The sequence below is a fragment of the Manihot esculenta genome, chromosome 12, assembly GCF_001659605.2.
Source record: "Manihot esculenta cultivar AM560-2 chromosome 12, M.esculenta_v8, whole genome shotgun sequence".
Lineage (NCBI taxonomy): Eukaryota > Viridiplantae > Streptophyta > Magnoliopsida > Malpighiales > Euphorbiaceae > Manihot > Manihot esculenta.
The window spans coordinates 34,771,640-34,791,996 of record NC_035172.2 but is presented as its reverse complement, the minus strand read 5'-3'; the positions used below and the strand labels follow the sequence as shown (position 1 = coordinate 34,791,996).

The following is a 20,357-nucleotide window of genomic DNA, read 5'->3' as shown; positions in this document are numbered from 1 at the left end:
GCATTTCGGCTTGATCTAGTGTTGATTTTGCTTGCATGCATTCTGTTGGAGTTTATGTGGTGGGTTGATTTGCTCCTGCTTGTACTGTAGGTATTGATATTGTATGACCGATTTTAGTGACGATGGATGATGGCAAGAATCGTACTTGCTGTTGTTTCGAGTGAGTATAGTTTTCGGCTTATGGACCAGATTTTTTGTGGGTTGAGTTTCTAATTTATAAATCAAATATTTAATTTTTCATGCGTGATATTATTGAAACTAAATGATTTAAATAAATATTAAAAAATAAACTTTAAACATTAAATTAATAATATAAAAAATTGATCTATTTATTCAACTAAGTTATTACAAATAATTTACCTATATTTTTCAAAACAATACTAAATTAAATGTACTTTAATTTAAGCAAAAAATAAATGGATCTTTCAAAATAATTATTAATGCTTATAATAGGAGACAAGGAGCGCCCACACAGAAACCCAGCCCAATAGCTGTGATTATAATTTTTTTTTTTTTTTTGCTGTTGTCTGTATGCCACGTGCTTTTCAAAACCGTCAAATTTCAAATATGTGCGCCTCTCTCCTCGACAATTAAATACTCTCTCTAAAAACCCTATCACCCCGCGTCCGATCAACGCTTCAAAAAATCCTTCTCTCTCTAACCTCAATTTTCCTTCAATTTCTCTTTCTAGAAAAATTCGAATCCGGATCCACCGCCTTCGATCCGAACCTCAAACCCTATTCCCTTTCTCTGTAGATTTTTCTTCTTCTCTACACAAACTATGCCAATGAGGAAGGGAGCCAAGAGGAAGAGAGTCCAGAAAGACAAAGAAGAAGAAGTAGTAAAAGCTTCTTCTTCTTCTCAAGATAATCACAAGCAGGAATCCACCAAAGCTCCTACTCGAGCTAAGCGCGTTAAGGCCTCTAAACCCCAACCCGAACCTGAATACTTCGAGGATAAGCGAAACTTGGTAATTTTTCGCTTTGCATAACTTTTTCTTTGATTTTTTTTGCCGAGTTTTTGTTTGATTATTTTGCGTTTTGTTTAGGTTTGTGTTTTATGTATTCTGAGAAGATTGAGGACAAGCTTATGGCGTGTTATTCTTTTGGGTTTCTGTTTGGTTGCGGAGAAAAAATATGATTCTAGTAGCATTCTTTTTTATTCTGTTTAATTGCATTGGTAGTATTATATGGAAAGTTTTCCTAGTTTAAGGAAAATAGCTGGAGTTGCTTGAGTTCAATAGGCGGTTTTTGCTCGATAAGGTCTTCAAGTAAGTTTTGAATTCGATGATCGTGAATCATTGTGGTGTAAAGCTCTAAGCAAGTTTTGTTTGTAATTTGATGTCTTGCTTTGCAGTTTTAGTGAAAAAATGTTTGTTTAAGGATTCGTGGTAGTATTCATTTATTTTTGGACTGGGACTACCTGTCTAGTAAGGCCATTATTTTTTTATGGTTCTATAATTTAAGTGGCTGTTGTTGTAATTTGGAAAAAAAAAACGTGTTGTTGTTCTGTGACTGTGACTAACAGAAGTTCTCAAATTGTGTTTTGCAGGAAGATCTATGGAAGGAAGCATTTCCTGTTGGGACAGAGGTTTTATTGGAATTTTTATTTTTTCATGTTCAATTACATTGCTATTTTTTCATTTTCTATTTGTAATGCCGCTTATGTGCTGTCATATGTTTGTACAGTGGGATCAATTGGATGCAGTATATCAATTCAACTGGAATTTTTCCAACTTAGAAGTGAGTCAGATGATCTACTGTTTTGTGGCGTAACCTTTACTCCCATCCACTATGATTTGGTAAATAGTTTTTTAGATTGACTGATAAAATACAATTTTTCTGATTGGTCAGGATGCATTTGAAGAGGGAGGTGTTCTACATGGAAAGAAAGTTTATTTATTTGGTTGTACAGAGCGTAAGTTATTGCTAACTTGAATTCTGCCATTCATATGTCCTAAAGATTTTTCTTCTGCCACCAGCCGCCTATTCAATTTTTTGTTTCCTCCATATTTGCCAGACTACTAAATGGATGCACATCTCCTGTTTAAATTGCTTGCACATATTTCTTCCTGTGCCCCTCCCTACCCCACCAACTATTAACCCACTAATGGCCTTCAGTACTATCTTTCTCGACTTGTCCTTTTTCATTCTCCACTTAAATTAATTTACTTTTTACAGCGCAATTGGTCCCTTACAAGGATGAGCAGAAAGTTATTTGCGTACCTGCAGTTGTGGCGGTAAGTTCATTGAGCATTTTCTTTTGCCTGTAAACCTACAACCAAATGTAAATCTGAATTTACTGATCTTTCTTTCAGTGAAGTTTGTATAGGTTGGACTGTGTTAAATACTTACTGATGCTATATGGCTGTTTTTTCTATAGTTCTTTTTATTGTCTAAAGGGACTAAAGGAGTTTGTGTTTCCAAATTTGTTGTTTCTGTCGGTTCTTTCTAAACTTTTTCTGTTTTGTTTCCAGATTGTATCTCCCTTCCCTCCTTCAGATAAAATTGGAATTAACTCAGTTCAAAGGGAGTCTGAAGAAATAATTCCCATGAAACAAATGAAAATGGATTGGGTTCCATATATTCCTCTAGAGAATAGGTATCTAATATCTTATGTATTTCATAGAATGTTACAAGTTTTTATTTTTTTGTACAGACTTTTGATATTTCTTTATGTTATCAATCCCTCTTCAGAGAGAGCCAAGTTGACAGATTGAAGTCTCAAATTTTTATTTTGAGCTGCACTCAAAGAAGGTGCTGCCACTTTCTATCCCCCCTCTTATGCCCTCTTATGAATGTTGAGATATTGGCAATCAGTTCACTATTTTTTAAAATTAATTTATATTCTTGTTTGATTGTTGTATTCACTAAACTTACTTCTACTTATGTAAGCTCATTAAGCTTTATATGTGGAGCACATTTTAACAGTTCAGTTAGTAAGTCAGTGTTTAGTTTTCATTTTTAATCCTGTTGTCCTACGAAAAGGGCAAACTTACTATTCTATTTCTTCATATCTGGCTCCACCTATTTTGGGATTAAGACTTAGTTTTTGTTGTTGTGATAGCTTCTGTTAGTTTTTGTTGTTGTGATAGCTTCTGTGCACCATACTTTTATCCTAAGTGGCATTTGGATAAATCTCTTAACGAATTTTTTAATGTGGGGGATTGGTTTGAATTTTAAATATGGTTTGAATAGAAACTTAAATAAGAAATTTGAATGTTACTCTATTAAGGGAACGTAAAAAGTAATAAGAAAAAAGAAGTTTCACAATTAGAACTTGTTAAGCTTCACTTTCAAGGTTGCAATGATAACCTCATATCTGGGGCGGTATAAGGGCATCACAGTTGTAAGAGACCTGGAGTCTTTAAGTGTTATTTGTACCTGCTGCTGATGGTCATTTCCCATGGGCAATGATGCTATGATGTGCATGTGTATTTGGAGTATGAGTATGCTCTTTTTATGGCTGCTTATGCGCATGATTTACTTGCAGGTCTGCTTTGAGACATTTGAAGATAGACCGTGTTAAGAAATATGAGTACTGTTTACCTTGTGAGTTTTAAGCAATTTTCAACTGTTTACATTGCTGTGTTTCAGAGAGTGCTTTTCTTTAGATTAATAAAATGTCCAGTAAAGGAAGAATGGAAAAAACTCCTTTAAATTCTCATGTGCTATGATGTGTTGGCCACAAAATATATTTGTTTGAACCAAGTTTGACAGTTGAGGCAAAGAATGATGCAAGCCTACTCTTAGCACATTTTTTAAGTAATATGTTGCTGCCTTTCAAGTTGAGTCATGTAAGTTAAATGTCATATCTTCTTTGGGTAGATTTCTACCACCCTTTCAAGGAAGATGAGCTTGAGCAGAGCACTGAAGTTCAGATAATTTTTCCAGCAGAACCAAAGCCGGTATGCAAAAGAGAGTTGGAAACCTAAACTTTTGAGTTCTATTGTTGCTTTTGATCAAGTCTGGTTACTTCACACCTCCTTAAGTTGATTTTTTATTTTCTTGCCCCATGCAGGTTTTCTGTGAATTTGATTGGGAGTTAGATGAGCTCGAGGTACAAGATTAATTTTCTTTGTCTAGTTTAATTTAAATAGATTGTGTTGAGTCAACTGCAATGTTGCTTGATGTTATGGAAGAGTTGGCTTAAGTAAATGACTTTGCTATGCCTTGAACTGTAACAACCATTCAGTTTTGCGGAATACCTGGTCATTGTATAATCTTACATTTGTGAAGGGAATGCTGTAAAATATTGTACTTCTATGGAAACTCTGCTGATTTTTTCTAATTTGTTGTATGAATTAGTTGAACAAATGAGGAATTTTGAGGATTTATTGGGAAATATTTTCTACCTTCTATTTCTCAATTCTGATAAAGTTGCTTTCTAGTTGCTTTAAAGCCTATTGGATAAAAGGATAAAAGTAAAAAGGCATTAGTTTGTGCTAAATTATTTATCAATCTGCAGGAGTTCGCTGATAATCTAATCAAGGAGGAGGAATTATCTGAAGATCAAAAGGATGCATTTAAGGTAAATTTCACTGGATATATTCTAATAACGTGCAAGATTACTCGTATTTCTTCTCAAATCATTAATATTTGAGCCTACCATTTCTTTTCCTTCTCAGGAGTTTGTCAAAGAGAAAGTTCGAGAAGCAAAGAAAGCTAACCGGGAGGTATTAAGAAACGATGGATATATGTGGTTTCCTTGTTTTGTTCAGGAAATTGTCATATGGCAACAAGCTTTGTAGTGATTCTCTTTTTATGCAGGCAAGGGAATCAAGGAAAAAAGTCTTGGCGGAAATGAGTGAGGAAACCAAAAAGGCATATGAAAATATGAGGTTTTACAAGTTCTATCCTGTGGAAACCCCGGATACACCTGACATATCAAAAGTAAAGGTGAGAGTTTGGAAATTACTGCATAATGTGCTTCAAGGTGTCACAGTTGTAATTGGAAGTGTTTTTGAGTAAGCATGTTCATCAATTGGTTTGTCTTTTGGAAACTGGATTTTTCTTTTAAATTGGTTTGTCGTTTAGAAATTGGATTTTTTTTTGGTAACCAATGTGTTGCATCCTGAGAGATCCTGTCAAATGTCTTGAGTATTTATTTGTCATTATATCTCCCAATGGTGAAAATAACCTAGATATCACTTTGATGACTTCCTAAGTTTCAAATTGTGAAAATAAGACAGGTATACAATGGTTGTTGATGTTGTATTATTATTATTATGAATTTATGATGATTATGAAAAACATTTACTAAATACAAATATATGATCTCTAATCCCTTAATGATATGGAAGCGATTTTCTTTCTTGATGAAATTTCATGGTTCTTTCCTATCTATGTATTGGTATTATGTTGTATTTCTTTCTATCGAAATGCCATAATTTTCATTTTTCCATTAGCCATGATCTCACTTTGGTGCATGATGTGATTGGATTCATGGAAAATTCAAAGGAAGGCATATGCTTTTAGAATGTTGAAAATACTAGGCCATAAGATGCTTCGATATGAACAAGTAGTAAAATTTTGTGGTTGAAACATTTTTTTAATTGTTCTGTTCTCTTTTACCCTATAAATTATGCACTCTAGTTTTACTACCTTACGAAATGAACTCATGTTAATTTCAAAATGTTTAAATCATGCTCTCTCTGCAAAAATGGGTTGTTAATTGGCTAGAGAAATTCCATAACGACAAGTTGGACTACAAATGGAGCTGAGGGTATATAGTCATTTTCCAGAATGTATAGGAGTATATTATACTAATGGAATTCAATAGTCAATCTGGGCATGCTTGCTATATTTCTCAGAAAGTGATTATTTACTAATTTCATCGTCTTGCAGGCTCCATTCATAAACAGGTATTATGGCAAGGCGCATGAGGTTTTCTGATTAGATTTAAGTAGGAGAAACATGGACGTGGACTGCGAGAGAGCCATAGTAGCTTGCTTTAGCTGCCAAATGGTTGAATTTGAAGATTTTTTTCACCTCAAAAAAGTTAGGAGGCATGCCCCTGTGCCCCATTAATTATTTCTTTCATGAAAGCTTTAGGTATCTGTAGTAGAAAGATGTAAACTCATAGTATCAGAATTTTTAGATATAGACAATTGGAGGTTGCCATAACTAGAGGCGGCATTTTGTAAGATACATTGTTGAGGCTTTTGAAAATTTCAATGTCTGGTTGAGCTGCAAGAGGTGAAATTTCTCTGTGCTGCTCGAGTTTACTCTTGATTTCCCCTGTATCTCTATCAACTCTTTTGTCCTGATACCATGTTATTAGTTCTTGTATGACCAAAACTATTAAGAGAAAAGGTGAATAATGCATTTAGTTCAATTTTTCAGAATCTTTGTTTGCTTGGGTTCTTCCATTTTGAACAAGAGTCATCTACTCTGGTGGTTTTCGAATTGCAAGTCAGAATTTTCGGACAAATATGATTAGGATCTTCTAATTAGTGAAGGCTATCTCCCTCTCCATTTCTTTTTACCTTTCATATATGCCTGGGAGCAAGTCTCACCGTTTGCTGTTGTTAATCAGGTATAGGGGGCTCTCCCTCCTAACCGGAGAGCGAGTCCTTCACTCTGCCTTTGAGTGGTTTTTCCTTTTTTCTTTTTTTTTCTTTTTTTTTTTTTTTGCACATTAGATTTAGTGGAGAGTTTGAGGTTATTTTCAGATTAACTGCTTTGCTTGTTGTTTGTCCTGTTTTTTTTTTATTTTTTGATTGCACGCAATGGTGAAGAGTCTCAGTGACTAATATTGTTTTCTAGGAGCCATTGCCAGGCGACGGAGAGAGATGGTGCTCCCTTTATGGAAGGCTTCTGTTCCTCTTTAAATTGATATAGATATCATCTATCAGCGCTTCAGATACGTAGTTTTTGTTGTGAGAAGGTTGTATATTTTACTTATTGCTGATCAACTGTGTGGGTTCATATAGAGAGATCTATGGCTGCTGGACGGTTGATTCTTAAGACACTGAATCGCTAATGAGTGCCAGTTAGCATCCTCGCTTGCTGTCTAAATGATTTCCTTTTCTGAGATTATTGGTTTCAAGCCACTGACTTTAAAGTGCGGATGTTTATTCACCTGGCCTTCATTGACAATTTGGCAACTTGAAGCTTCCCTCTTTCGACGTATGTGCAACGCGGCGTTGGGCTTCCTTTGGAGCTTTTCCTATTGGACCAGTTGCTTAATTTTTAAGCCTGTTAGATGTTTTGGGCTTAAGAGCCCATTTTTGTGTTAATGGAAATTGTCTTTGATTTTTTTTTTTCAAAAAAGAAGCATCATTCAATAATGAGCTTTTATTTTGCTCGATTTTGCATAAAAACAAAAAAATTGCATTTTAATTAATCTTCAGAAAGAAAATAACTTACCTCCGCGATACAAAGGATAATTGGCTGCAGTCATCCATCATGTATTAAAGATCTAAACTTTTGCAATGACTAAAAATGGAAAAAATTAAACAGACTCCAAAAAATAGATTGTTTGTTACGGACTGAATAAATAAAAGCAGCTGCCTACATAATTACCAAGGAGAAAGCTCGGCAAATGTAGAGAAAATTACACATAAAGGTCATAATCAACCAGTTGGTAGGATGAGAGAAAATTTGAGGCACACGTCAAGAAGTGATTTCTCCATTCACCAAGTTGGTAGGATGAGAGAAAATTTGAGGCACACGTCAAGAAGTGATTTCTCCATTCACCAGGACCAGCAAAAGGCAGAAGACCACAGCACAATGGCAGAAACAAGAGCACAAGACCATAGAAAACAAATCTCCGGAACCAGTATGGACATATTGCATTGGATTTCATCCCTTGGGAGACGGTGACAGGTCCATGAAGTACATAGAACAACTTTGATGTAAAGACATTTGAGAAGAAGTGCAGCAAGCACATTGACTCCCAATATAGTAGCCAATGCAATCCACTTCCTCCCAATGTGTCTACACAAAATTTACCAGCAAAGCCACAGACGGCTCCCAAAAGCAATAAGATGAAGGTTACTGGCATTGTCTGTCGTGAGGTTGCTGATCGTTGGAGAAGCAAATACGCAACTGCCAGGATCAGTAACATGCCAAATAGCATTCGGCTCACAACTTGAACATGGCACCGGAGAGTATGCAGCCCTGAGTTGAAAGTCGAAAATTGCTTTGGGTACCACCATGATTTAGACTCCTGAATCAGATTAAAGAAACATGAATTCCTTATGCATCTTTTAGGACTAAAGAAATGGCTGGAGAAATATACAGGTGAAGGATTGACATGAAAATTATTTGAAATCACAAAAATTGACTAGACGTTGGAGATAGCGAATCCTATTTGAGCCATTAAAGAAACTCAAAACAATATTTCATTACGCTCTTGGTTATAACACAAAATACATTTTGAAGTAGCAAGAGAATAAAAACCCGTTAAAAATCATGCTTCAACCTTAATTCAAGGTGCCCTCAAAATTTACAAGGTGGGGATTTACCCTACATATCTAATTGATTTATCGAACATTTAAAGTAAGATTTGTTATCTTTTACCCCAAAGGCCAATATACTGTCCTCTCGACAGTTTCTGCGTAGAATCTCTAAAGTTCCAGAGAAAATAGTCTCATTAGAAATCAATAAACTCACATAACTAGACCAAAAATACTATTGATCACACAAATTAAAAAACAACCAACTGAAGCTACCAAGACGATATGACCCTTACCTGAACTGAAGGATTACAGGATGCAGTAGCATCAGTGATCCTTTGGTATGAAAAAATATATGCACCATATAAAAGGCAGGCAGACATGATGAACAACCCAGCAACAAGGCAGTCTATGCAGTTCTTAAGCAGTTCAGCATACTTTGTCTCTTCTACTTGGCTCTTGAATTTTTCGGCTTTAAAGGATGCCTTTGACATACCCATTGCTATTTTTGATCTTTCAAGATGATTCGAATCAAAGCTAAGAGCCAGCTGTGCCTCTTTTAATTTTAATTTTTTCATTGTAAGACCAATCTCCAATGTCTTCAGGTCATTAGAACGTGCTTCCTCCATGATGTATTTCTCAATAGTGCTGCTCTGGTTGATTACAGAATCTAATGAGCTTCGAACACAAATCTGTCGGTTTAATAGCCCATTCAAGGCAAGTTCCTGGTTCGAGCAAGGAATAATCTCTTCTACATCTGCAGCACAAATCTGTTGGTTTAATTGCCCATTCAAGGCAAGTTCCTGGTTCGAGCAAGGAATAATATCTTCTACATCTGCAGCCACATGCATTTTATTCTGTGCTGAGAAAGATCGCAAATCAGTTTCTGAAGTTTCTGAGAGAGAATCCTTGATGCCAGAGCAACTAATACAATCAACCCCATTTTTAAGAGTCGAGTGTGAAGCCAAGCTTTCTACATTCAGAGGGCTTAAGTGATACGCTTCCTTATTGATGGATGCCTCATTAATCAATCTAAGGGTTCTTAATGTACTCCCAAATGATTTCTCAAAGTTCCTTGCAAAAAAATCAAATTTATCACCAAAGACCTGTAGTGACGTAAGGAATAAAAAAGGCCATAAACATCATATTAGCATTTTGGGTTTGTCTGATGCTGATAGAACAAATGATGGAACTTAACTTGAAAAACCAGTCAGTTCATGGATGAGTCGGTGGTTAAAGTATGGCTTACATTGACTAAAGATTCTCTGACAGCTGAAGCACAAATCTGCAGATGAACAGACAAATAAAAAATTTTTAATGCCCAATATTTCAAGATTCATTCAAATGAAACCCAATCCACAAAATTTCCCAGACAAAGCACGAAGCTATGGCCCTTCTGGGGGCTTTGCTTCTCTTTTTGTCAGACTTAAATGCTTTGCTATAAAAATTTTGCAATACAAAGGATTTCATTTTTCTCATATCAACGTCCTTTAAATAAGAGCTAAATGAGAAAAAACCCAACAGAGTTTTTAGCAGTGATTTTTTTCCCGACATTCCAAATAAAGAAATGTGAATCGATAAGAAACCACGGCCATAACTTCATAGGTACATTTCACAAAGCATCATATCTCTTGTAAAGGGACAAAAAGGATGTACCTTTGAAAGATGATCAACAGACATCTGTTCACCTTCCACATCTTTCCTCTCAAGAACCTGAAAATGAAGCAACCATGCACAATATTCAGCTATTGAATGCTAAACAGAATCCAAGTAAAGCATGAAACATTTATATTGTATCTAGAAAGATTAAAGAAAAAAAAATTCATTGGCTAGTCTCTGGTGGACACAGTTTCACTAAATGTAAAAAGGACAGCCAGAGCATCTGTCCTAACCAATATTTCAGTCAATTATAAGATATCTACACCTTTCACAAGACTGCGTATATTTTTCAAGAACTAGGTTCGTACCCAACTCGTTTCACTTCCAAAAGCTTCAGGACCATTTACTAACTATTTATTAGTCCTGGCGCAATCCCAATTTCAGAAAGCAGCAGTTGATCACCAAATTCATTGCATAACAGATATGAAGTTATCACCAAGTTTGCAGTTTTGCTACTCCATTTCAGTTACCAAGTAAACTTGAGGAAAATAAAATGAACAAGCAATCATTATGAAATATTTCACTGCAAATACCCAAACCAATACCAATTTCAACAAATCACTTAAGATAGGAATTTAGCACAACAAAGGAAGAACCATCAACGACCTTTCATCAAAAACCAAAACTTTCATCCCCAACAAAGACCGTCGTGAGAAAAGATCAAATTTTTTAACGAATACCAAATAGAGAATCATTGCAAATAATTAATTTCATATTATAGATCAATTAAAAAAAGGCCCAGACTGTTAAGCCTCAAGCAAGAACTGAAACGACCACAAAAATCCAGAGCAAGGCTCCGAAAAGCTAGCTACAGCAAACATCAAGATACGAAATTTACCAAAATAAACACTTATAAAGCATAACATAACCTGAGTATATTATATCAAGAATGGAAGTTTCAACCGACCAGGGCAACAACAGCAGCAAATGACATTCCAAGAGGGAGAGAAACGGCCTCCAAATCGCCATCCCAAAAGCGGTCACCATGCCGAACTGGACCGATCACCACCTTAGGCTTCCTGCGTTTATAAGTGATACGCGTTCTTCGCTGCATAGAAGGAAGAGCCGCCGAAGAAGAAGATGAGGGCGTCATAACAACGTCATCATAGGCTTTCTTCTTCTTCTTCTTCTTCTTCTTCTTTTTCCTCTCCTTCTCGTTGTAATGGGCCATAATTAGCTTTCCATTGTCAATCGGTTTTTGGAACGGAGGGCCTTCCATCATCCGATATGAATCCGCGGTGGCGCTGGATTCTTGCGCAGGGGGAGAAGAAGAAGAAAGGCTCTCCACAGGAGAGAGGAGACCGGGAGGCATAATTTTGTAAATATTTTTTTCCGAAGAAGTTGATGTTATACTTTTTCGTTAGTTTTGACAAGATAAAATAATCAATCCACCAAATTTTTTTAAATTATTAAACTTACTAAGTTTGACATTTATTTTGATGATTGATATATTTTGAAGCTATTAAATCAAGTTAGGGTATGTGAAAATTTGAAATTGTTAAAAATAAAATATTTGAATAAAATTATAAAAATTAATAAATAAAATTGTAAGATTTTACAATTTATATACACTGGTAAATCTAATAGTAAAATTATGTATTATTTTTTAATTCAATTTTCTATTTAAAATTGTGATTTTTTTAAAAAAATTTTACTTAATTCCAATTTTAAATATTCACTCGTTTTAGTGATTTTAACTCGTAAGAATACGAGTCAACTCGCGACTTTAACAGCTACACATGAGCCCAAATTTACATAGAATGGAAGCCCATAGCAAGAAATTGGGTTGGGTAATAATTGGCCCGGCCCGGATGAGATCCGTGTTATAAAAGGAGGGAGCCTAATTTGATATCGACCCGGCTGGTGGCTGATGAGTGATGATTTGGAACTGTAGACAATCATGCGTGGTTGGACTAACGACTAACCAGAAGCTGAAAATTGTTTGACCCGTATCCAAGCTGGCACCTCTGGGGTCCACATGAAAGCTCTCATACATATAAAATTGGAAAAATCGATACATGTAATGATAAATTTCAAAATAAAAAATTACTATTTTCATATTAATTATGTAAAAATTAAAAAAAAATTTTCAGACACATTTATATTTATATATATACTTTTTACATATTTTATAAACTTAAAAATTTTTTTATATACATTATTTGCATAACACTTACCGTATTAATTTAATGATAAATATATTTAAATAAATTTAAAAAATTTTATAAATTTAATTTAATAATAAATATCTCTATTTTTTTTTAAAAAAAAAACTATTAACATAGACTCATTTCTTTATTGTATAGTAACTCTCCAAGCTCTACTCCACTGTTAAGAGTTCAAAACGTTTGCGTGCTTTGACTGGGGCCCAGGGCTGCACAACTCTCTCTCACTGCACCACTGCACGCCAGCCAGCTTCTCTCATCACTCGCAACTCGCAATAAAGCTAAAGGCTAAAGCTAAAAACCCAAATCCAAAAGCAAAGCCAAAGCACACAAGCTATAATCAATCCCCAAGTCCATTTTCAAAGGAAAAAAAAAAAAAAAAAGTACACAAAAGTTAGGCATTTTGCGAGGATTTTCAAGATTCTTCTCTCTCCCTCTATCGTTCTCTTCTTATAATCTTATCCGCTTTCACTTTTTTTGACATTATAGGATTAGACCAGCTTTTTCATTTTGAAAGTGAAACCACCCATTTGATTTTTTTCCCCTTCTGTTAATTATGGCTTTTACTAGTGTAGCTTAAATGAGTTACCAAGCTTGGGCTGTTTTTGGTGATGTGGATTTGTATGGGTGATAGATTTGTCAAGATTGATGGACACAAATACTGGCTTTTGGGTTCTGGTGTGGATGATCCTGGTGGTGCCTCCCTTTTCAAGGATCTCTGCAAATATGGAAGGTTCTTACTGGTTTCTTCTTATTTTATGTAGTAATTTCTGGGTTTTTCTTTTGTCTTCGAAATTTTTGTCATTTGATTGGGTTGAAGTGCTTGGAATCATTCAAATTAGTTTTTAATCTCTGTGATGTTGACTGATATATATGGTTATGCTTGATGTAATGGCTGTGGTTCACTGCAATGTTATATTAGCCTGTATTTTATGAGCTGAATTAGACTAGTCGTGAAAATTTTGTAGCAATTTGTTGTCGTGATGTGCAATTGAGGAATCTGTATCTATATATATATTTATATGTGATAATGACTGGTATACATGATTAGATTAGTTTAACGAATTGATATTTTAATTTGTTATTGATAGGACTGTCATTTTCCAGCGATGTAAAAGAGTCAATGTTCATTACTTTGGTTAAAATGAATTCTTTTAACATCCTCAGAGAAGGTATTCTCAAGGGTAAATGCTTACTATGAAATGTTCTGGAAAGATGGTAACTTATTTTCTCTGCATGGTTCTGGTGCTGCAATTATGCATTGCCATAGTTAAGAATTTTGATTTGAGATGTTCTACTTTCTCTTGTATTTCACCCTCATATGTTGAGAGTTTTATTGCAGTGAGCTATTTGTTTTACTTGAAATTGGATATTCAAGTGAGATTAGACTGTATTAGGATTGGGCAAATGATTTGTTTTCATCATTTGGTCATTTTTCCAGGACCTGATTCTGTTTAAAGAAACATCTGTGTATTTTCTTTGGGGCATAACCATCTCTGGCATTGTTTTTTTAGTCTGGAGAATGAAAATAACTGTAAAACTACAGTTCATTAATCCTTCAAAAGTAAAGTTGGATGAAAGTTTTTCTACAGAGCTTATTGCTCCATAAAACTGATGTAGTCTTAAGGAATTATCTGACTTGAGCATCATTATCAGAAAGGTTTGAAACTTTTTCTTTGTTGCAATTTTCTGAATTAAAGTTACAGCTTTTATTTTATTCCTGCAGCTAATCTGCACTTTGTAACTTTATCCCTTTTTGTTATTCATCTACACGTTTCCATTTGTCTGAAAGCAGGTGATGCTTTGCATAGCCTCCGGACAAACTTAGAAGATCCTAATAATGTCCTGCAGAGCTGGGATCCTACCCTTGTTAATCCCTGTACATGGTTTCATGTTACATGTAACTATGAAAACAGCGTTATTAGAGTGTAAGCAACTTAGTTTATTAAAAAATTTGTTCAGATATTGTTTTGCAAGGTTTAAAATGCTTCATGAAATATATTGAAGTATTTTTTCTTTATTATATCGTGCAGTGACCTTGGAAATGCAGCACTATCTGGCCAATTGGTCCCACAACTTGGCCAGCTTAAGAATTTGCAGTACTTGTTAGTCATCTTTAACACTGTCTATTACCTGTTCATGTTGAATATTTCGTCTGTTAATGTTGCCAGTCTCCTCTTTCTATATTCTTTTTGCATCACTCAGTAGCATTCTGTGTATTCTTTGATTATCTGATTTCTAGTTTTGTGATTATCTGATTTCTGAATTGTATTATTTTGTGAATCATGTGAATGATAACTATCGATGAAACTTTTTGAAATTGTGAGTTGGCACTGTATGGCAGTAGTAGACTAGTTTTATTCCTGTTAATGAAGAATGCCTTCTGTTTCCCTATAGAAGGGGAGAAAAGCGAAAAAAGAAAATGATAGACAGCTAAGAATAGCTCGAGGTTTTCATTCAAGGGAATTGTAGTGTCAGCCAAATTTATTATCTTAGTTATATCTGATGTAAAGTTGCTAAATGGAGGATCTTGCAGTCTTTTCAACCTAATTTCAATTAATAACAAATCTATTGCTGATTAGTGGTAAGTTCACTATGAATTTTAACTATTAAAGTATGCTATGCTTTCAAAGAAACTAATCATTGTGTTAAAAAAGGGTAAAATTAATCATTGTGTTATGGCAGGGAACTTTATGGCAACAACATAAGTGGACCAATTCCTAGTGATCTTGGGAATCTAACAAACTTGGTGAGCTTGGACCTTTACATGAATAGTTTCACCGGTCCTATTCCAGACACGTTGGGCAAACTGACGAAACTGCGTTTCCTGTATGAATATACATCCTTATCAGTTTATCTTATGCAGTGCAATTATTTTCTTTTGGAACTTTTTTATATTTATTTATATGCAGAAACTTCATTTTTCAATAGAAGCAACTAACCACAAGGTTTAATTTTGTTTATGAATGCCTAGCAGTAGCACCATAATTATGTAGGACTTTACCCATAAACAACATTTTGAAGCAAACCCCAAACTTGATAGACATTGAAGGTGGGGGGTTGGTGTTAAAGTTCAAGTGCTATCCTTTCTCTGCATAGATGGTGATATTCTTTCCATATGGTACTTCTAAGAATGAACATCAAGCAGCTAGGGATTCACTAGTTGCAGTTTCAAATAACTTTGAGAATAGTAAAGCTGAATAATGTCTTGTTAATAAGACTAGTTGCTAGTTGATTTGGAATATCCACATGCTAGGCTAGCTCATCCAGTAAGGTTGCGATTCATGTGTTGCATCTGCATTAGATTTCTTTATTTGCCCAGCATTATAAAAATAAATGTCAGTTTGAGCTTGATAATGTTTAAGGCAGTAAAGTATTCTGTTATCAAAGTTCAATGGGAATTTATTGCAGGCTTCATTTGCTTGCAAGTTCTAAGCAAGGTAGCACATATATAGTTGTGTAATGTCTTTGAACCTGACCAGTATACTTTCTGAATTGTCTTCCAGATGATTTGAGTTGTATTATTATCTAGATAATGGAGATTCTTTTAGTAGTTGCTACCAATCTCACATTCAGCCATCTGCTTTCTTAATCTTGATTGCATATATCTTAGTTTATTATCTGTATGTATGTGTCTGTATTATGTCTTCTAATTCTAGCAGGTTCTACAATTATATATAAAAACGACGATTGAAACTTAACATTGCTTTCTTTGTATGTGTATGTAAGGATAGTCGACTCAACAACAATAGCCTGTCAGGTTCAATACCTTTGTCCTTGATTAATATTACTGCCCTTCAAGTCTTGTAAGTGCCTAGTAAATGCAACTTTCTTCTTCATTCTCTTGAGCAATCAATTTTATCTTAGTAATATTGATGTGATCTTCATTTTTTATAATTTTGTTGTCAGGGACTTGTCAAACAATCGTCTGTCAGGACCTGTACCAGACAATGGGTCCTTTTCACTTTTTACACCCATCAGGTTTTCTTGCTTACAGTTTAACTATATTTATCTTATTTGACTAGCTTGGACCAATTAGTTTTTTGTTGATTAACCTTTTACAGCTTTGCAAATAACTTGGATCTATGTGGGCCAGTTACTGGAAAGCCTTGCCCTGGATCTCCGCCATTTTCTCCGCCACCTCCATTTGTTCCAACTTCTACAGCTCCTTATCCTGGTAGTCGCTAATACCAATAAATTTAAAGGAAAAAAACCTAGTTAAAAAACCTTGTCCTATTTTCTACTAATAGCAGTAACCAGACAACAAAATGCCGCCCTCCCCAAAAGAAAAAAAAAGAGAGTTAATATTACGTAATGAAGTTCAATTTAATTTTCCTAGTAAAATTAGTTGCAAGAGTGGTAAATGTAATTTCCTCTTAAAGTAGTGGTTTTGCTTTGATGTTTGTTGAAAAATTAAATGATAGGATGAGTTCTGTTACAGCAGATATGCATGAGAGGACTCAATTATATTATCATTTCAGGAGAAAGTAGCCCCACTGGAGCAATTGCTGGGGGAGTGGCTGTTGGTGCTGCTTTGTTGTTTGCTGCTCCTGCTATTTGGTTTGCATATTGGAAACGAAGGAAGCTACCAGAGATTTTCTTTGATGTACCTGGTTGGTATTTTGAATCCATAAACTGATTAGCTCAGATTTTTTAAGCTATAATGTGCTGTTAACTTGTTACTCTCATTTCAGGTGAGGAGGATCCTGATGTTCACTTGGGACAGCTTAAAAGGTTTTCTTTGCGAGAACTGCAAGTAGCAACTGATAGTTTTAGCAACAAGAACATTCTGGGCAGGGGTGGATTTGGTAAGGTGTACAAGGGGCGCTTGGCTGATGGCACTTTGGTGGCTGTAAAAAGACTTAAAGAGGAGCGGACTCCAGGTGGGGAATTGCAGTTTCAAACAGAAGTGGAAATGATCAGCATGGCTGTGCATCGGAATCTCCTTCGATTGCGAGGTTTTTGCATGACTCCTACTGAACGGCTGCTTGTTTACCCATACATGGCCAATGGCAGTGTTGCATCATGTCTAAGAGGTATTGCTTGCTTTTCCATTGCTTTTAGCTTGACTTGCGATCTCATAAACTGGTTATTTATTTATTTTATTTTTCAAAATAAGAAATCCACTCATGTTGGAGAGAACATTTTTTTTTGGCCCCAGGGGCTGGGGGTGTACTTATCTTTGCCCAAACAAATACTTTATCCAAAAGTGTAAAGAATATAAATAAAAACACAAATTTGCGAATTTGGCCAATAACAATATCTTTTTGTCAAAATTGATGCTTTGTGTTTCAGAAAAGGTTTTAAATTGCAGCTGCGGTGCTGAATCTCTTTCTAAAAACGCCTTCTAACACAATGGCAGATAAAAAAATACTAACACATTATGGCTGTTATTGAAATCCTGGTTTCAAAATGGATTTCCGGGGAGTATTTGTTGTGAAAGCTTCATGCACATTTGCATTTTTAATAGTAAAATATATTATAATAAACATTACCCTTTAAGCCTTGTGCAACAGCGGTAATTCACCTTTTTACATGACTTTTATATTAAGATTGAGCTAAGATATTACTTGCAGTTTTTGCTGGTTTTAACCTATATTTCATTAATTCAGTTATGTTAATCTGGGATGGGGATCTTGTAAAAAAAATATTTCTTTGCTCTCTGAAACTGGAGGATGTATGATCTTTTTTGTTCATTCATATAGAACGCCCGCCATCAGAAGCTCCTCTTGATTGGCCAACAAGGAAAAGAATTGCGTTGGGGTCTGCAAGGGGCCTTTCTTATTTACATGATCATTGTGATCCAAAGATTATTCATCGTGATGTAAAAGCTGCAAATATATTGTTGGATGAGGAGTTTGAGGCTGTTGTTGGTGATTTTGGATTAGCTAAACTAATGGACTACAAAGATACCCATGTTACAACTGCTGTACGTGGGACCATTGGGCATATTGCTCCAGAGTATCTCTCTACAGGAAAGTCATCAGAGAAGACAGATGTTTTTGGTTATGGGATCATGCTTTTAGAGCTGATCACAGGGCAGAGAGCTTTTGATCTTGCAAGGCTTGCAAATGATGATGACGTGATGCTGCTTGATTGGGTAATGCAGTGATCACCTTCCTATATGTTATTTCTTTGATGCTTTTTACTACATTAAACTAGTGAAGTTCTTTAATTTATTTTTTTAATCTAAAGTATCATTTGAGGGTTCCATTTTAGACAATGATAATATTCTCGGTTAATTCATAGATTCTGTACACAAATGGATTTATGATGGCTTTGGTCAGTTATAAACAGTGATCTTTCCTCTTTCTCTATGGTTTCTATTTACTTCTCTTGCTTCAGCCAAACACTGACTCGTTGTTGCAGCTGCAGTTTTACCAACTTCTATGATTTTTCCTAAATAAAATTTAAATATTGAAAAATGATCATGTCAATAATACATGATTTGTTGTTTTTTCTTTTGACTTTAAGCTCTATTTTGCTTCTTTATGTGCTTTAACTTGGCCAATATCCTTTTGAGTTTAGATCTGACCAGGAATTGTAACTTTCAGTGAGGTCTAAAGGAAAACCTAAATGCATGACTCCACTTGCGTTGTGTAACTGTGTTTCTTGTTTTTGTTTTTTTATTTTTTTTTATATCCCTGTGATTCTGGCCTGTAGTAGCACTGTAGCCTATGCTATTTGGCTGGCAAGGAGCAGAACTTTAGTTATTGGCTATGCCACTCTCATTTAGTAGTGCCTCAGAGATTTCCATGTTATTAACTATTCTGCAATTTTTGCAGGTGAAAGCCCTTCTAAAAGAGAAGAAGTTGGAAATGCTGGTTGATCCAGACTTGCAGAAAAATTATGTTGACACTGAGGTAGAGCAGCTAATACAAGTAGCATTGCTATGCACCCAAAGCTCTCCCATGGAGCGGCCTAAGATGTCGGAGGTTGTGAGAATGCTTGAAGGTGATGGACTTGTAGAAAAATGGGAGGAGTGGCAAAAGGTAGAAATGGTCCGCCAACAGATCGATTTAGCCCCATCCCGGAGCTCTGAATGGATCCTTGACTCCACCGAGAACCTGCATGCTGTAGAATTATCCGGTCCAAGATGATGCTACCTCTTTATTAGATATGAAAGTCAAAAAAAGAAAAGAAAAGAAAAAGCTCTTTTTCATCTTTGGATATCACTAAGTTCTCAACTAAAGCCAATTGTAGTTTCTGTTGGAACGTAAATTACAATTTTTGTATATCAGTGTACCTAATAGGTGTTGTCCTATGCTCTTTCTTAGTATTAACAATCTTCTTCATATTTCAATAGCAAAAATTTGTATGATGAACAATGAAAATTTGCCCTCTACGTTGGGGTTCATGTTACTTGTTTTTTGTATTTAAGATGACTGTTGTTGGATTGCAGAAAGGAGAAGTTTATATTCCTCTGCTTTTTTATTTTTTTGAATATATCTGATGATCTGAGATCCAGAAAATAGGGTTTTACAAGGGTTCTGTGAACTTAGAAAAAACTTTTTCGAGAGGAGAGTGTTTCTCCCCTTTTTATCCGTTTCTTTTGTCTGCTAGTGACGTATAACCAATTTTTCGCCATTTGGCCACCTGTCTCTGCCCTACTGATACGGACGTACGAGAGTATCAGGTCTCTGCTCTATGAGTAACGGCCATTTAATTCTCCTCTGGCATGTCTGCGGATGGACCCACCTGACGAAGGGGCTGGCCACCTTTCTCCTTCTGGATCGGGCTGGAAGATGAGATTAAGGCTGAGCCCAGAGGAGATCTGGACATTGGGCCGAAAAGGCCGGGCTGGCCTAACTGAGAAATCTAGGTGGAGTTTGGTCCTAAGGCTGAGCGGGCTGGACTTGATTCATGCGGAAGACTTAAGGGCCTCCAAGTAATGGGCTGTCGTCATGGGCCTGACCCCAGACCGGGATAGAGAAATCCAGCGGTTATCAATTGCCCCTTTACCTTCTCATCAGTTATTGCCCGACTGATGAGGGGGTAAATACCGAGAATCATTATGACCGCGCAGTCTAAGTACAGTCTGCCTCAAAATATCTCTTCACCTTCTTCACCTTATTACCGTTTCAAATTTCGAATTTCCTCTGTCTTCTCGAAATTCTTATTCTCCTTTGTTC

General features: G+C 35.6%; 3 protein-coding genes across 5 annotated transcripts; 2 read left to right on the top strand and 1 right to left on the bottom strand.

Annotated features, from left to right (window-relative positions):
- The first annotated feature begins 587 nt into the window (after nt 1–587).
- LOC110628078 (protein HEAT INTOLERANT 4) lies at nt 588–6,336 on the top strand. The gene is made up of 14 exons (XM_021774541.2): nt 588–970; nt 1,552–1,590; nt 1,689–1,742; nt 1,854–1,917; nt 2,181–2,239; nt 2,477–2,601; nt 2,697–2,756; nt 3,493–3,551; nt 3,828–3,907; nt 4,021–4,059; nt 4,468–4,530; nt 4,628–4,675; nt 4,770–4,898; nt 5,847–6,336. Exons 1-14 carry the CDS (start codon nt 782–784, stop codon nt 5,892–5,894), a joined length of 1,056 nt encoding a protein of 351 aa, XP_021630233.1. The 5' UTR covers nt 588–781; the 3' UTR covers nt 5,895–6,336.
- Nucleotides 6,337–7,436: 1,100 nt separating this feature from the next.
- Nucleotides 7,437–11,401, bottom strand: LOC110628075 (protein CPR-5). 2 transcript variants are annotated; one of them, XM_043948863.1, is made up of 6 exons: nt 10,968–11,401; nt 10,058–10,114; nt 9,651–9,686; nt 8,698–9,507; nt 7,701–8,172; nt 7,437–7,640 (listed from the first exon to the last, which is right to left on the bottom strand). In XM_043948863.1, the coding sequence occupies exons 1-6, from the start codon at nt 11,370–11,372 to the stop codon at nt 7,558–7,560; spliced, it is 1,863 nt and encodes a 620-aa protein (XP_043804798.1). In that variant the 5' UTR covers nt 11,373–11,401; the 3' UTR covers nt 7,437–7,557. The 2 variants fall into 2 exon arrangements, with proteins under 2 accessions (XP_043804798.1, XP_021630229.1); XM_021774537.2 differs by having other exon boundaries at nt 7,437–8,172; nt 10,968–11,400.
- A 1,078-nt stretch (nt 11,402–12,479) lies between these two features.
- LOC110628076 (somatic embryogenesis receptor kinase 2) lies at nt 12,480–19,659 on the top strand. Of its 2 annotated transcripts, XM_021774538.2 has the most exons (11): nt 12,480–12,958; nt 14,021–14,153; nt 14,259–14,330; nt 14,911–15,054; nt 15,960–16,031; nt 16,135–16,206; nt 16,290–16,402; nt 16,707–16,838; nt 16,920–17,261; nt 17,931–18,325; nt 19,011–19,659. In XM_021774538.2, exons 1-11 carry the CDS (start codon nt 12,874–12,876, stop codon nt 19,323–19,325), a joined length of 1,875 nt encoding a protein of 624 aa, XP_021630230.1. In that variant the 5' UTR covers nt 12,480–12,873; the 3' UTR covers nt 19,326–19,659. The 2 variants fall into 2 exon arrangements, with proteins under 2 accessions (XP_021630230.1, XP_043804799.1); XM_043948864.1 differs by lacking the exons at nt 14,021–14,153; nt 14,259–14,330.
- The last annotated feature ends 698 nt before the right edge of the window (nt 19,660–20,357 follow it).